The sequence below is a fragment of the Gracilinanus agilis genome, chromosome 6 (assembly GCF_016433145.1).
Source record: "Gracilinanus agilis isolate LMUSP501 chromosome 6, AgileGrace, whole genome shotgun sequence".
NCBI lineage: Eukaryota > Metazoa > Chordata > Mammalia > Didelphimorphia > Didelphidae > Gracilinanus > Gracilinanus agilis.
This window is the reverse complement of record NC_058135.1, coordinates 233,999,109-234,016,113: the sequence shown is the minus strand read 5'-3', so window position 1 is coordinate 234,016,113 and position 17,005 is coordinate 233,999,109. Positions and strand designations below refer to the sequence as shown.

The following is a 17,005-nucleotide window of genomic DNA, read 5'->3' as shown; positions in this document are numbered from 1 at the left end:
CCAAGAGCCACAACATAAGTTGAATTGTGAAAGTTGGTCCCAGTTCTTGTTTTGTTTATAGTCTGATTTAAAACAATCAGATTCCAATTAGTTTCTTTAGTTATGTAACAAGTTGACATGAAAGAAAATAGCTTTTAAAGGGATTGTGTTTTTAATGGGTTTGATTCACTTAGAAAATTTATTTTCTTATAGCTTAAGTGCAATAAAATGTGTGTGTGGTTTTTTTTTCCAAGTTAAAAATATCAAGTGATTTGTTTTGTTTAGCCTTTGTTGCTTGTTGGAAGCAGAATTCTAGTGGAGCATTTGTTGGTATCTGATATAAAGAAAAACATCAGTAAAAGTTTGGAGTTTTTTAAAGTAGTACCTAGTCAATAATAAGCCCTGACCAGTCTTTAAAATGAGAAATGCTGTCTTAAATGTTGAAGATATTCACTTGCCTAAAGACATGAGGTCATTGTACTTTGTCCCATCCATTTCAAATCCCACCTCAGATATGTATTAGTTATGTGACTCCAAGAAAGTATATATTCTTTAGGTGGTAAAATGGTAGGAAGGTGGGGAGGGGAACATTGAGAGCACTTCCAGCTCTAAAATTATGACTTTTTCTTATCTAAATCCAATAAACTAAAACTAAATTCGTTTAAGGGTACTATCATTCACCTCATTTAAACATAAAACAATAACTAAAAAATCTGATTCCAAGATTAGATCAACAAAATAATGTTAACCAGTAAATTCTATTTTTATTATTGTATTGTTATTGGGCATAGGATTATTATGATTTTGAGCCAGAAATGCTCATGGTGATCATAGAGTCATAAATTTCAAAATGGAAAAGAAATTGGAGATTGTCCAACCCTGTCTCATTATATAGATGAGTAAACTAAGGGGCAGAGAAAGGAAGTGATTTGCCTAAAAAGGTAAGAGTCAGGATTGGAACTTAGGTCTCTGATTTTGGTATTCTTCTATTACATTTGATAGAAAAATCATAGATATGGAACTGGAAAAGAATCTAAAAAGTCATCTAGTCCAACTTTCTCATTTTAAAATTAAAGAAACAGAGGCCCACACGAATTGACTTATCCATGGTCACAAAAATAATAAGTGGTAGATCCAGGATTTCAATTCTGGACCTCTGACCAAACCCAGAACTTTTCCCACTGTATCATCCAATAATAGCTGGCATTAATATTGCATTTAAAGCACTTTACATCTGTCACCTTAAGCTTCAAGTCATGTGGATTGCATATGTAACTATCTCCATTTTATAGAAGAGAAAGTGAGCTTCAGATAATTTTAAATGATTTCTCCAACATCAGAGGGCCAACAAGTGTCCAGGAGCAGGATCTAAATCCAGGACATTTTGATTCTAGGTCTAGCATTCCTTTTATTTCCTAATTTCATGATCAAAAATTCTTTCAATGAGTGAAACAACAAAGATATCAGTACAAGCATGTGAGTCAATCAACAAATATGTGAGTAAAATATTCATAGCTGTATAAAGAGCATTTGTTATTTTTTTGTCCCAACATTGAAGAGTTTTTTGTTATCTCAATGACTTCAACAAATATGACCCATGAGCAAGTGGGGCAATGACTTAGCCCATTAGATAGGCTCCCATTAGACTGTGAGTTCCCTGAGAGCAAGTGCTGGTTTATTACTTTTTTTTGTTTTCACCAGTGCCTGACACACAGTAGATTCCTTCATTAATGCTTATTGACTTCACTGAAGTCCAAGATAAGCATTTCCTTGTATTAAGCAATTACTTTGATAAACATGACGACAAATCTGCATTGGTACGTTTGATATTTTGTATCTCATACCTTTAATTTCTCCAAGAAGCTCACTGGCATTTAATCTTTCCATTTTCTCCTTCCAGTCTTTTGAAAGTAGTTTTTCCATGCAGGATGAGTCTGCCACAAAGAAAAAAAGAAATACAAATTTAATGAGTGTCTTTGAAACTCATAAATTCAGAAGTCTGGCTCACAGAGTCACTCTCCTATTTTAAAATTTGCACAGCTACAACAACTACTCCAAAAAGGCTTCAGGGAAATTCAGCAGCCTCCCTGGAGGTAAGTTGCACTGCTAGAGATTTAATCGCAAGGTTTCAGAAATTTGTCTGATGCCTGAATAAGAGAGAGACAGACGGATTCTGCTGCTCTCTCTAAGAGAGGAAAAGGAATGGTCAGCCCCACTGGCACCCCCATCCACAATCTCACCCAAGGGTCAATCTCCAACAGCCAAACATTGGTTGAGCATACCGTTTCCTGCAATGAGATCACAGGATTCTAGATTTCAAGTTGTAAGGGATCTCAGAAGTCATTTACTTGAAGCTTCTTTTAACAAATAAGGAAATCATATCCCAGAGAAGCTAAATGACTTCACCAAGATCATGCTTTGATGAGAATTGATAAATTAATAAGATTAAGAAATTGTGCTAATTGAGGACATCCTTGAAAAATACCAAAAAGTTTCTCTTGACTAAGCTTCTTTGTATTTCAGACATAGCTTAGGTAAAAAGAGACACCTGTCATTGCTCCTTTGTTGGCATTTTTATCATCATTTTGTTAAGATTCAGTGAATATTTATACTTGAAATTATGGAAAGGGAAGCAGACATCTTGGTGTTTCCTTCCAGGGAGATTCCATATTGGATGAAACTGCATTAAATCCAAGCATTTTCTTTGGAATAAAAAAAAAAATCATAGTCTAGAATCCAAGAGATATTTCAATAATAATGGCAGGTCTTTATAGGAGAAGCCAATCAACCTGAAATTACTTGGTCCTTCAAAAAAACCTGAAGGAAACTTCTGATTTAAAAAAAAATAGTTTCCACTTAGAGAGAGAAGCTGAGAGAAATAAGGGTCAAGTTGGGTGACCTTGTCATTAAGGGGAAGGGGCTACGACTCTTTTATGTGAAAGGCAAAATGGGCCTGTTTTCATAATAGCATATGCTTTTCTTGCATTAACGTAAGGGGATTGCCTTTCTAAATGCAGGTCAGGGAGTTCAGTGAGGTAGGAAGCGGGGACGGTGGGGTGATTCAACTTGGCTGGACACCAACTCATGCTGATTACAGACATTTAAGATGAATATCCTCAGGGTCGGATGCTTGACCCTGTGTCATCAGGTTCGTTATCAATAATAATAATTGACATGTATAAGGCCCTTTAAAGTTTTCCAAAGACCTTATCTATGTAACCTTAGTTTTATTCAGCACTTCACAAAAGAGGAATACTGGCTCAGAGAGAGGTTAAACAACTTGTCTCTGGCCACTTAGCTAATTATGGAGAGATGGGATTTGAACCTAGGTCTTCCAGGCTTCCCAGGCAGCACTTCTATTATATCTCTGCATTTGTTGCTCAGCTTGACAGTTCAGCGTTTCACTGTGGGAGTGGAATACCCCTTGAGTTCTTGAAGTCTGTGCCATGAGGCCATTAGACCTAGCAGATTCTACTGAAAATGGGAAAGACTTTGACTATCAAGCTGGTGACAGATTACATGTCATGGATCCATGGCCCAGACTGACTATATTCAGAGACCCTCAGCATTAGAGTGACTGTGGGGTGAGGGATGCTCTCTAAGATTTAGGAGCCAGGATCTACGGCAGTGGAAAGAGACTCCACACTGACAGGATCTGAGATCCCTAAAATTGAAGCTGCTTGGCTAAGAGCTAAGAGCTCACAGCTCTCAGACTTCAATCTTAGTTTCTAAAGAGATATATAAATGCCACATTAGCTAGGTGGCTAAGAGGGTAGAGCTTTAGACAAGGAGTCAGAAAGATTTAAGTTCAAATCTGGCCTCAGACACCTCCTAGCTGTGTGTTCCTGGACCAGTCACCTAACATCTGATTGACTGACAAAAAGATCCACTGGAGAAGGAAATGGCAAATCACTCCAGTATCCTTGTCAAGAAAACCTCAAGGATAGCTATGGTCCAGGGGTCATGAAGAGTCAGACATAAATGAACAAATGAGCAACAAAATGCCACAAAGCACAGGGAAGGACGGAACTCTATGTCTTTGAAATCTTGATCCTTCCTAGAGTCATTCTTATCTTCATTAAACATATTTATTAAGCACCTATCATGTGCATATCCCTGTACTGTGTAGACATTGAAGGAAATACCCAGTTTAGATATGGATTAATCAACAAACATCTAGTAAGCACCCACTATATACATGCTACATTTGACACTAAAGATATGAAGGCAAAAAATGGGACAATACCTATGCTTGAGGAAGATACATGCTAACAAGAAAAAACACATGGATGTGAGTTTCTTTCATACACACATACATATATATACATATGTATATGAGAGAGACAGATAAAAACAAAGAAAAACAAGATCATTACTTTTTAAGGGAGGATCCTAGATTAAGAAAGGCTTCTAGGAGAACCTGGGTTCTTGACCACACAGCCCCAGTGGGTCTATCCATGGATAGATTTCAAGGGATCTGTGAACCTGAATGGTGAGGAAAATGGCATCTTTATTTTCACTTTAATTTTAGTGTTTCCTTCAGTTATGAATATAGGCAAGAAATTAATATTCTGAGGAGTTGGAAAGCATCACTGGGTTATAGAAGGGGTCCATGCTCCCAAAAGGTTAAGAGCTCCTCCTGGAACAGGCAGTGCTTGAGCTGCCTCTCTGAGTGAGGAACTTCTTCGAGATGGGCAACCAGGTCCTCTAACCTTCAGTACTTTCTCAGACTATTCTCCCTGTTATGACTTTATTGTCCTCCCTTTCCAATCTTAATCTGAAGGTTAACCAATTCAACTCCACACTCTGCTCTACTCTCAGAACCCCTGGTTCCCTTGTCCCGCTGCCACCAAGCCTTTGGCAAATTCCAAACCTGGAGAGCTCCCACCATAGGCTCAACCCCGTGGTTCTACACTCCCATGGATAACTTCACCCCAGCCATTTTCTGTCCTACCTCTGTGATTGTAGAGCCCACTTCTTCCACATTTTTCTCTCTAAGAATCATATTGAAATCCCTGCTCCTTTTATCTTTGAGACAAGTATGCCATCATTCTCCTTACCTTCTGTTTACCCATCCCAAAGGTGCTGTCTCTCCCAGCCAAAGATTTGCTGGATTTGTTCTTAGTATAGTGTTTTGCACATAGAAAACACTAAACACATGTTTTTTTTATTAATTCATTCATTCCCACCATCCATCCTTCCACTTCTTACTCATAAATATATATATACACATATATATATATATTTTTTTTACTTTTTTTAAACCCTTAACTTCTGTGTATTGACTTTATAGGTGGAAGATTGGAAAGGGTAGGCAATGGGGGTCAAGTGACTTGCCCAGGGTCACACAGCTGGGAAGTGTCTGAGGCCGGATTTGAACCTAGGACCTCCCATCTCTAGGCCTGGCTCTCAATCCACTGAGCTACCCAGCTGCCCCCTTACTCATATATTTTTTAACTATCCTGGAGGAAGTCAAACAACCTTATTCACTGGGTATGCTATGAATTGTGTTATCTAACCTCAGCTGGATCCCAAAGAAACAAGTTAATTATTTTATTCCTCCCTAACTGATTTTCTATTTCACCCAAAAGCTATTCCAAATTTTCTCTCTTCCACTTCATCATTCCATATTTCCTCCTCTCTTAACCTATATGATCACTTAATCACCTTATCTAGTGGACTTTTTTTTTTATCTCTCATCCTTCTTTGACCTTTTCACTGCATTTTACAGTACTGGTGACCCTCCCCCTCCTGATACCCTCTGCTCTTTAAGTTCTTATGACACTACACTCTCCAGGTTATCCTTCTACCTGTTGGACCACATCTCATCCATTTCTTTTCCTAGCTCTTTTTCTATACTGTGACCCCTAATTGGGTGTTCCCCAATGTTCTCTCCTTGAGATGCTCCTCTTCTCTTAATGAAATAACTCATCAGTTGCCATGTGTTTAATTATTATCTCTCTACAAATAGTCTACAGATATATATTTACATATCCTGAATTTCTTTCTTGAGCTTCAGCTTTATACATCAATCACCAACTGACTATTATTATATGTGTGTGTGTTTATTTATATATACATATGTACTGGCAATGAAAATAGAAACGAAATAATTGACATGAATAAATGCTGTAAAGACAGGATTTGACATTTTGGACACTGTCAATTGCTTATCATATCCCAGAGACATCTCAAAGTCAACAATGTCCAAAACTTAACTCTCTCTACCCCCAAACTCTTCTTACCAAAATTCTCTATTTCTGTTCAAAGGCATCAACAATATTCAAGTCTCACAAATTCATGACCTCAGCATTATCCTCAATTCTCTTAATTCTTCTTTGCCCTATTCTTTTTCATCCACATATCTAATCACTTGCCAAGTCTTACCATTTATCCCTTCTAATTTCTTACAGGAGACATCTTTTCTCTGCTCACAGAGATAACACCTTCATTTGAGTCCTCATCACCTCTTACCTAGCTAGCCTTTGGAATAGGTTCTCACTCAGTTCATGCTTCAAGTCTTTCTACTAATTTCTCCTTCTTACACTGTCAAAATGATTTTCCTTAAGCATAAATCTACCAATGACTTTATCTCAAACTCAGTGGCTTCTTATTGACTCTAGGAACTAATAACAACAATGATAATGATGTTGATATGGTTAAGGGTTTGCCAAGTGTATATAATATATTATCTCATGGGATCTTAAAATATAAGCAAATGAAAAACTCCTCTGTTTCCAATCTGGTTCCATGCTTATTTTCCTGACCAATTAAATATTAATATTCTCCCTGTACTCTGCCATCCAGCTAGACTGACCTTATCTCTTCCTCAAAGAAAGTACTCCAACTTAGTGCCTTACCATTGCCCAATCCTCATCCTTAGCTAAGGCATGATTCATAAAGATGATTCTAAAACACAGTACTAACATGATAAATGCATTAGAAGATTAGAAAACAATGTGCTGTGTGATATCTAAGGGGAAGGTGGTTGCTGATTGGGAGGGACTCATGAAAGAGGTGAGATTTGAGCTGAATTACACTTTCAGTGTAACAAACAATGTAATCAAAGGCACAGAGGCCAAAACAAGTAAGGAATGTAATGTCTGAGCACACAGAATAATCCAGGTTAACTGGACCCTAAAGTACATGGCATGGAATATTAGGAGAAAGGACTAGAAAGAAACTTTTGCCATAGATTATGGAAGGTCTTAAATGATAAATAGAGACAACATTTTGGCAATTTAGAGAGGCGAATATGATCTCTAAAGTGAAGGAGGTAAGCTAAGATGACCTCTAACATCTCTTTTGGTTCTAAAGTCTATAATCCTGTGATCAGACATGTGCATAAGAAAGATCACTCTCATATTAAGCTGAGGGACAGATTGGCAGTGTATGGATAGGAAGAGAGAATGAGAATTAAGAAACTAGTCAGGCAACTACTATAATAATCCATATACATATATAATCTATCTTTCATATATATTCATACATATACATATGTGTACTGCCAACATATTATATTTGTGTGTACATATGTATTTGCAATGAAAATAAAAGAAAATATTTGGTATGAAAAAATGCTATAAAGATAGGATTAAGAGGATTTGATATTGAGAGATATAGGATATGGGAAAGAGAAAAATCAAATTTAAATTGCCAACATTGGAGGCTTATGATTAATAATATTGAACTCAGAAGGGGAACAAGTTTGCAGGGAGAAAACCATATGATTGTTTTAGATATGTCAACTTTGAGATATCTTTAGAACATTCAGGCAAAAAAGTTTATAGGAGAATATGTAGATCTGGAATTTGGAAGAGATGTTGGAGACATTGACTTGGGAGTCACCAATGTAGCACTTAGTATCTAATAAGGGTAGGCACTTAAGTATATAAAATTCTTTGATCATGAGATAAAGACAGATGATGCCACGCAAGAAATACCTTGTGATTGGCTAAAAGAATCATAAACACCTCTAACCCTATGTATAAAGGTAAAAGTTGAAACCATGGAGGTAAATGAAATCACCCAGAGTAAGAAGTTATTCTTTTCAAGGACAATCATAATATTTTACAATCCAACGTGGTGATATTTTGATGGCTTTCTTAAAAATAGGATTTCAGGTGGTTCTCTCTCTCTCTCTCTCTCTCTCTCTCTCTCTCTCTGTCTGTCTCTCTCCCTCTCTCTCTCTCTCTCTCTCTCTCTCTCTCACACACACACACACACACACACACACACACACACACACCCCTCTACCCCCTCCTAGTCCCCCCACCCCCATACTAGTGAATATCACTTTAACTTATTTCTTGAGTTTGTCAGGGTGACAGTGTGGTCAAGGTGGCCTCTAAAAAGACTGTTGGAAGATAAATAAGTCACTGAAAGAGAAGGTGAGCCCTAGGTAAGAGATGAAAGAACACTCATGATTGGAAAGCGTTGATGAAAACAATTAACATTTGTCCACGGCATGATCAATCAGCCAAAGAATGGATGGAATCCAGCTCAGTGTCGTGAGATGGGTGATGGAGAACAACTCTGCTAGCTGTCTCTCACAGGCGAGGCCTGAAGTCTTTTCTAAATGGATGTCAGCTTGCTTCTATCAAGGGCAGGTTCTCCTCCCTGTATTATTTTCTGTTTTTTTTTTCTCTTTCTCTTTCTCCCTTCCTCCCTCCCTCCCTTCCTTCCTTTTCTTTCTTTCTCTTTCTCTTAAAGGTCCACATTGCCTTCAACAAGTGATCTACCCCAGAAATCAAGAGCTGGACTCTGAGTGACCTTCCAACCAAAGCAGACAGGCAGGCAGGCACAGTTTCCAATTGTCTTTAATTTACCCCAAGGGCTCTTACTGCATTCTTTGAAATTCAGAAACAGGGTGGGCATTTTGCACTCTGTGCAGGTTTGATTTTTATGTTCAAGTCACAGGCAAAAAAAGCCCAAGTTTGAGAGTGCAGCAGCGAATCTTCAAAGCAGGGACTGTCAGAGATTATTATTTCAAATTGGATCTGACTTTTTGAGACATACTAAAATGTTACAGCATAAAGTGGTATATTTATAACACCCCTATCAGTAATAAGTATGATCAACTGAGCTGTCTTCAGCTTGATCCATTCCACATCCTTGTTATTTTTACAAGCAACTTTCCAAGCATGTTGTAACAATATACTAAGCTGATAATTATTACTGATACAAATACTAAAACATAGTCCCTTTGCATTCAATCCAAGTTGGATACATCTACCCAATGATGGAAGACAAGAGCATGGGATTTATTAATAATGATAGAAAATTTCACTGAAAATTCATAAACTAGGCAGACATGTAAAACAGTCTATGATATGTCTCTCATTTCTATAAATATGCCTGAAGTCTTCAGGAGCCCCAGGGAATATGTGTTGAGACATCATGGGAGGAAAAAAAAAACTATGTGGCCATCTAGAACAAATATTTCAAATGTCAAGCAATTCGCAATAAATTCCCATTGTTCCCTTTTGCACAATATTAAAACACACGCACATGCACACACAACACACACACACACACACACACACATACACACACACACACAGGAATAACACAATTACAAAGAGTTTTATATTCCTAATAGAAAATGAAGCCTCACATCTCTCTGAATTAACCTATTTTTCCCTCTCTCCATTTTCCTGATAGGGATACTAAGGCTAAAGAGGAAAGAGACCAATGACAGCTATTTTCAATGGCCTATGAATCTTCTTAACATCATTCAATGATGACCTCCACTATCAGGACAACAACAACAATAACAGCCCTAATAGTTGACATTTATATAGTGCTTTAAGGTTGGTAAAGCCTTTTATTTAATGGATTAAACAGCAATCTTTTTTTTTTCTTGTGTACTATGTACTATACATACCAGGCACTGTGCTACATGCTAGGAATACAAAGGCAAAAGCAAAACAAGTCCTACCCTCAAGAAAACTTATATTCTATTAGGGTGACAATATGGAAAACACACACATGTATAAATCAATACAAAATAAATAACAGAATTGGAAGGAAGCAAAGCAGCTGAGAGTGATCAAGAAAGTGCTCATTTAGGAAGAGATATTTGACTTGAGCTTTGAAAAATATTAGGAATTCTAAGTAAAAAAGGTGAGAATGGAGTGTTTTCCCAGCATGAGTGGCAACCTGTGCAACAGAACAGAGATGAGTACGGAGAGGAACAGAGAGATCACTTCGGATAGACCAAAGAATACTGAAGACTACCTTATAATAAGGCTGGCAAGGCAGCTGGAACCAGGTTGTAAAACATTTTAAATTGCTAGAGAGGCTAGTATTTAAGCCTAGAGTTAATAGGGAGCCACTGGAGTTTATTAAGCATGGGAGTGACGTAGCCAGCCTGTGCTTTAGGAATACTGCTAGGGAAGCTGTGTAAAGGCTTGCTTAAAAATTACAATAGTGTAAATGAGGGGTGATGATAACCTGAACTTGGATTATTGCCTGTGAGTGGGAAGAAGGGAACAGATGTGAGAGATGTTGTAGAGATTAGATTTACAAGACTTGGAAACAATCTGGATATTGTGGGAAGGAATGAAAATGGGGAGTTAAGGGTAATGCCAAAGTTGCAAACCTGAATACGGAAAAGGATGGAGGTATCCTTGATAGAAATAAGGAAGTTTAGAAGAGAGATGCATTTCAGGGAAAGATGAGTTTTTCTTTTGTTCATATTAAGTGTGAAATACTTAATGGGATATCTCATTTGCCAAAAAGCAGTTGGTGATTCAGGACTGGAACTTGAGAGACTACAGCTGGATATATAGATCTAGGAGCCATCTGAATAGAGACACTCATTTAACCCCTGGGGAGCTGATGGATTCACCCAGAGAAAATGTAGAAAGAGAAGATAGGAGGGGCCCAGACAGAACTTTTACATGCATTATTTCATTTCAAAATAATCCTGTGTGGTACATGATATTTTTATAATCATTTTGTAAATGAGGAAACTGAGGCTCAGGCAGGTCAAGTGACTCAACTGGAGTCCAATCAGCTAGCAAATATCAAAGGTGGGATATGAACTCAGATCAATAAATATAATCTTGCTGATATCTAGGAGATTCCCAAATGAGGCAGAATAAAGCAGTTGTCTATCATTTGGGAAAGAGTCATGTTGTATTAATGTAATAGAATAGCATCATACCATTACAAAATAAAAATAATGCGGGTTCTGACAATTTTGCAAAAACCTACATGAACTAATCCAAAACAAATCAAGCAGAACCAAAAAAATATATGTAATAAATAAAATATCATAAACAAAAACACCACCAAGTAGCCATGTTCAGATTAGGTGCAACAATCAATCTCACCTCCAGAGAACATGTGATAAATTCCTGATTCTTTCTCTCTGTAAAGAAGTGAAAGACTACAGGTGTGCAGTTTTATATACATTGTCAAGTATGATTGCCTTATTTAACTAGTTTTGTCTAATTCTTTCCTTTTGTTACAAATTGGGGATAGAAAAGGAGATATGGATAGAAAAATTAGTGTGATATTAAAAATAAGAGGCATCAATAAGATTTTTTAAAAGAAATCTACTTATTAATTTGTTTATTTAAATTTTTTATTTTTTAAAATCTATTTACTTACTTGAAACCCACCTAGCTAGAATTATGGAATTTAAAATTAAAAGGTATTTTAGAGATTGATCTGATCCTATCCTCTAATTTTAGAGACATGGAAACCAAGACCAAAAGGTTAAATTCTTGCACCGGTCATACAAGTAGTTAGAAGCAGAACTCAGTTTCTCCTACTCCATATCCATGATGCTCTCATTTATCTAGCTATTCTGACTAGGACTATCACATTTGGTAGAAAAGAACCTAGAAACACAGAACCCCAGAGCAGGAGGTGACCTTCAGAGGTTATCCAGTCTATGTTGTAAAATGGAGTCAGGGGAAAGAAGTCGTTCTCATAGGATCATAGATTTAGTGCTGGAAAAAAACTAGAGGTCAACCCCCTTAATCTACAGAGGAGGATACTAAGACCCAGAGAAAGAAAATGATTTACCTAACGTCACAAAGGTAATAAAAGATAAAGTTAGCATTTTGAGGCCAGGTTTTCTCTTTCCACTACACCAGGAGATCAGGAAAAGAAGAGTTTAAATGAAGGAAGAGACCAATGTTCCTATCCCTACTATACTGAGAGTTCTGTACCTTAAGATGAATCAATGAACAATGGAAACACAATTATATGTAAAATGAGCAGAATTGAATCTCTTCCAAAACAAAAGCAAGGTGTGGACACTAATCATAGATAGGATCCCTTGTGACACATCCTTCCATTTCATTAACAGGGCACCAACTTCCCCAAGCAACTTCTGAGATTTTATCATGTTCTGATCATGCATAGAAGGCAGCAAAGCTAAAAAGCTAAAGACACTAAAAAGAACAAAGTTTGCACAGTATTCACACTAAGGAGTAGGACAGCACAGGCTGAATTTAACTCAGAAGCCACATGGGCTCCTTAATGAAAAGCATTAAGTAACCAAAAATTCTCTTGGAAGTATTCTGCAGAGATCTCTATGTTCCATGCAGCTGACTTTAAAGCAGCTAATAATACAGAGCAGTGTATGGGGAACATCCATGAAATGGTATGACAATCTGGTCCACCTTTTTATCTGGGGCACTGCCACCTTATTTTGAAACCTTGGACAAGTCATCCCCTCTCCCCCAAGGTCTCTTTTCTCATCTGTCAAATGAAGGGGTTTGGATTCCATGATCATTAATGATCCCTTCTAACTTCTAAACTCCGTGTGTGTGTGTGTGTGTGTGTATGTGGAGAGAGAGAGAGAGAGAGAGAGAGAGAGAGAGAGAGAGAGAGAGAGAGAAACCATGGGGACACTGAATGAGAGAAATCTCTTTAGCTGAAAGACAGCAGCAAGATTGTAGGCCTTTAGGGAATTCTCTGCCCTCCAGAATTCCTTGAGATAAAGAACCACTTCGCACAGCTCTATATTATTAAAAAAAAAAAAATTTCATGGCCTTCAGTCTTGATAATATGTATGTCCGAATTAAACTGTAATACTGTACCTCAGGGGCAAATGGAAAAGTAGCAAATTTATTTTGAAAGAGTGAGCTTGTGTGACGAACATTTACACATTTATGAATTGATAGGTTTGTTGTTTTTTTGTTTTTAAATAAAGAGGTCATCAAAATTTGTGTTGGGCTACAATATTTCTGCCTTTAACTACAAGGACAGAAAACTAGCCAAGTGTCCTAAAAGTATATCATGGATTACTATAGTTCTTTTTATTCTCCTCTCACACATCAATTATATGTTTCTTACTTGTTCAATAAACTTTTGTTGAAATAATAGAAGTAGGTATATTCAGGACTAATCAAAAACCAGCCCAAAGGCAGAATATTGGGTTGCCGAGTAGTGTTTATTCTCTGAAAGTACCTGGGTTTCAATCTCCCCAGTTAGACTAGGTCCAGGAAGTCTCATCATTGCCTGGTGAATTTCCATGTTTTCATCTGCTAATAATTAATGCTCATAGTGTAAGAGAAAATTGGAAGTGAAAGCATTTGAAAGATTGCCTTCCCAGACTCAACAGTGATGTGAAGGGAACCTTTGACAATTGCTCTCAGTTAACAAGGCTGTTTACCATGCACAAAGATGGGGTGTTTAAGCTGGAAAAAAATAATAAAAGCAAGACAGAGCCAGACAGATTACAGTTCAGATGAAAAGGGGGTGGGTAGAAGTAGGGGAGAAATGGTAACCATCTTAGTTGAACTTTCAAATCCTTTACTCGTGAACACACATGCCATTATTCTTTCGCCTCAAAGAGATACTTAAAATTAGGAATGCTAACTCATTATAAAAATGACATGGTGAATCTCTTCAAATGTTTCAGATTGAAAAGCAACAGTTTCTGTCCTTTTGTGTGGTTTGCCCTCTGTTTCCTAAGTCCCTAATAAATCACTGGACGCCTCCTTTTCTCTTTTAGTCTTAGGAATCCCAACTCTCCAGCAGGAACAATTCTGCATGTCTCTAAGCTCAATGATAACTTATCCAAAAGTCCTTGTGTCTTCTCAGCAATTCTCGTTGCTAATAATGTGTATTCAGGCCTTGCTGACTAGGCAGCATCATAGTCTTCATCAGGACACACAAAGACTGCAAGATTCTTCAATAAGCCTTAATGTACCTTTTTTTTTTTTTTTTGGTGACAAGTGGGCCACAATACAGTATGAGAAAATTGGAGCTTGGAGAGCTTGGAGGGCTCTCTTAAATTTTAATTAAAACTCTCCAAGCTCACTAAAAATAATTAGACACTAAAAATGTGCCAGTTTCATTTTGAACTCACAATAACATACCGAGTGGCTCCCTGACGTCCGCCCCCATCTCCACCCCTTTCCAGTAGAGCAAAGGAATTTCCATAGGAGAGCACAAGGGGAGAGATGGTGGCCCTTTCCAGGCCTGTCCACTCTGCTATGAGAAAACCTGATGAGAAAGCCACCCTAGAGAGAGGGTTTGGCAGGTCGAGCTAAATGGACCTAAAACAGCTTGTCTGAGCAGAGTTTGAATGAGTTGCAAACTCAAGAAAAAAAATTCAGCCTGCAAAAAAACAGCCTAAGATATACCGCTGACCTTTTTCAATCAAAAAGCCAAACCTTTAACCCCCTAAATGTTTTTGTTATCCGAAAATAACTCATACAATGCTATATTCCACACTATTTTTAGCCAAGCAATGAGAGAAAGCATGCTTTTCCCATACAGTGGGGCACTGATATCAACATCAACACAGATGCTCGGCCAGAGAGAGCTGGACTTCTCAAGCACTGGATCATTTAGGAATGCACCAACTGTTGGAGATCATCCCGTGCCAGCTCCATTTCTGCTCCCCACGCCCCTTGGGGAGGGGCCAATCTTGTCCTGCTCCTCATTTTTCATTTTTCTCCATGGCAATTTTTTTCCAGAAATGCGGGTGGGGGAAATGCATTGTATGCCAAGCAATGCAAGAGGAGGCTTACTTCCCCAAACAGAGCAAAACTTTCAAACAATTAACCCTCCCCTCTGCTTTCAGATAAATTACTAAGTATAAAATGCAATCTGTTTCCTTTGTTTACTCAATATGAACAATTTGTAAATGACTCAAGGATAAAATTCAGAAAATGTTGTGCTAAATTAGAACTATTATAAACATGCTAATGACTCAGTGCTCAAGTAAAACAGGCAGGATCGGTGTGAAGAAATAGATTTGGTTCCTGTAAAATTCACTTGTGCTAGATGCCTTAGAACTATTTGGTCATTAAGGCAGATCTGTTTCTTCCAGGAAAATGTTAATTCCACAAACATTTTGCTAAATGGCACATATTGTGTGTGTGTGTGTGTGTGTGTGTGTGTGTGTGTGTGTGTGTGTATGTATGCCTATGTGCAAACACATGAACCACAAATAAGGTGGAGAGACTAGAGTTCTGCCCTGGGGTGTCAAATCTGGAGGGCACTCATACTTCTCGCTGTCCTTCAGCAGCCAAAAAACAAAAGAGCTTTGCACTGTTAGTAAAAATAATTAATAAAAATAGGAAGTTATCAGATGATAGCCTGGGAAGAGCTCCTCCCTTGCCCCCTGATGGTCATGCACTGCTTCTCCTGCCCCCCATAAACACACCTTCCTGGAAGCCTCCATTGAGCAGCAGCCTCAAGATGATCTCTTGATCTTTGAGGTCTTAGTGTCCCCATCATAAGGAGATTCCCACTACCATCACCCTCCATCATCCTCATTACTCTTTGTAATGCTTTCACTAGACATTTATAATACTTTTCTTTAAGTACAAAAATTTCTTGTTATAGCTATGTTTGGATATATGAAATAATTCTCTACGATTTACTGAATAACATATATATCTAATGCTGCTTTCAACAGGATGCTCCTCCTACATTGTTGGTTTGGGTCTTAATCTAATAGACTCTTTGATATCTTTTAAAATAAGTCTTTACATGCTTGATATACATGAATGTTTGCCTCTATGGACCTGAAAGAAGAGTCTCTTTGCTTTCCACAAGCATCATAGTACCTAGAAGTCCAAGTCTGGTCCACCCAAAACTAAATCCTTCATGCTTCCAGAAAGGAAGAAGAGAAGGAAGGTGAGAGCATGTCATATGGCAATTCAGCCACGCTGGGTATCAAAGCTAGAGGAGCCAGGCCACACACATTCATGAAAAGCCTCCTGGTTCAATCCTGATCATTTGGCATGCAGAACTAGCTAGCAAAGATGTACTTTCAAGAAGTGACCTTCACAGGTGATGTCATTGAAAGCTTCACCAATGAGTTACCTGAGCTGGGCCTAAAGGAAGGAAAGACTTTCCTCTGATTCAGGATTTAGGAATAAGGGATGGTATACCCAAGAAGGCAGGAATGAATAGGACAATAGCTTGGTTGGGAGTAGTCCAATTTGATTGAAACGTAGAGGATGTGATGTGAAGCAAAATGAACTAAATCTGGAAAAAACAGGTTAGAGTAAAAATATAAAGGCCCTCAAATATCAGAAATGGACATTCTGATTTTATTTATTCAGGAGAAAACTCCCAAAGGTCTTTGAGCATAGCAATGCATTACGAAGATTCTCTAGGCAAAAGTATGAAGGATGAAAGGGAGAAGAATAAACTTAAAGGTAAAAAAATCAGCTAGAAAGCTATTTCAGTAATTTTTATGAGAATACAAATAATACCTCACATTTCTAGGGCACTTGAAGGTTTACAAAGCCTTGAAATGAGAGCACATGAACAAGGATAGTTACAATGGGATCAGGAAGGCAAGAGGAAGGATCATTGAGAGAAACTGTGGAAAGGGAATTCCACAAGAGTTAGTGATGTGAGATGAGAAAAGGAGGAGTCACCTATATCTCCAGATTTATGAATCTAGCTGACTAGGATGATGAAAATTGCCCAAAACAGAAATAGAGGCATTACAGAAAAGGGCAACTTTGAGACAAAGTGGGTTTAATTTTCAACATGTGGAGTTTGAAATGACCACCTGAACCAGACAGTTGAAAAG

The 17,005-nt window shown here is 37.8% G+C and overlaps 1 protein-coding gene across 1 annotated transcript in view; it reads right to left on the bottom strand.

Annotated features, from left to right (window-relative positions):
• Positions 1–17,005, bottom strand: part of SOX6 (SRY-box transcription factor 6) — a 676,476-nt gene that overhangs the window by 270,191 nt on the left and 389,280 nt on the right. Inside the window, exon 5 of the mRNA XM_044680896.1 lies at positions 1,824–1,913. Coding sequence (XP_044536831.1) covers positions 1,824–1,913 — 90 coding nt within the window. The remainder of the gene's footprint in view (positions 1–1,823; positions 1,914–17,005) is intronic.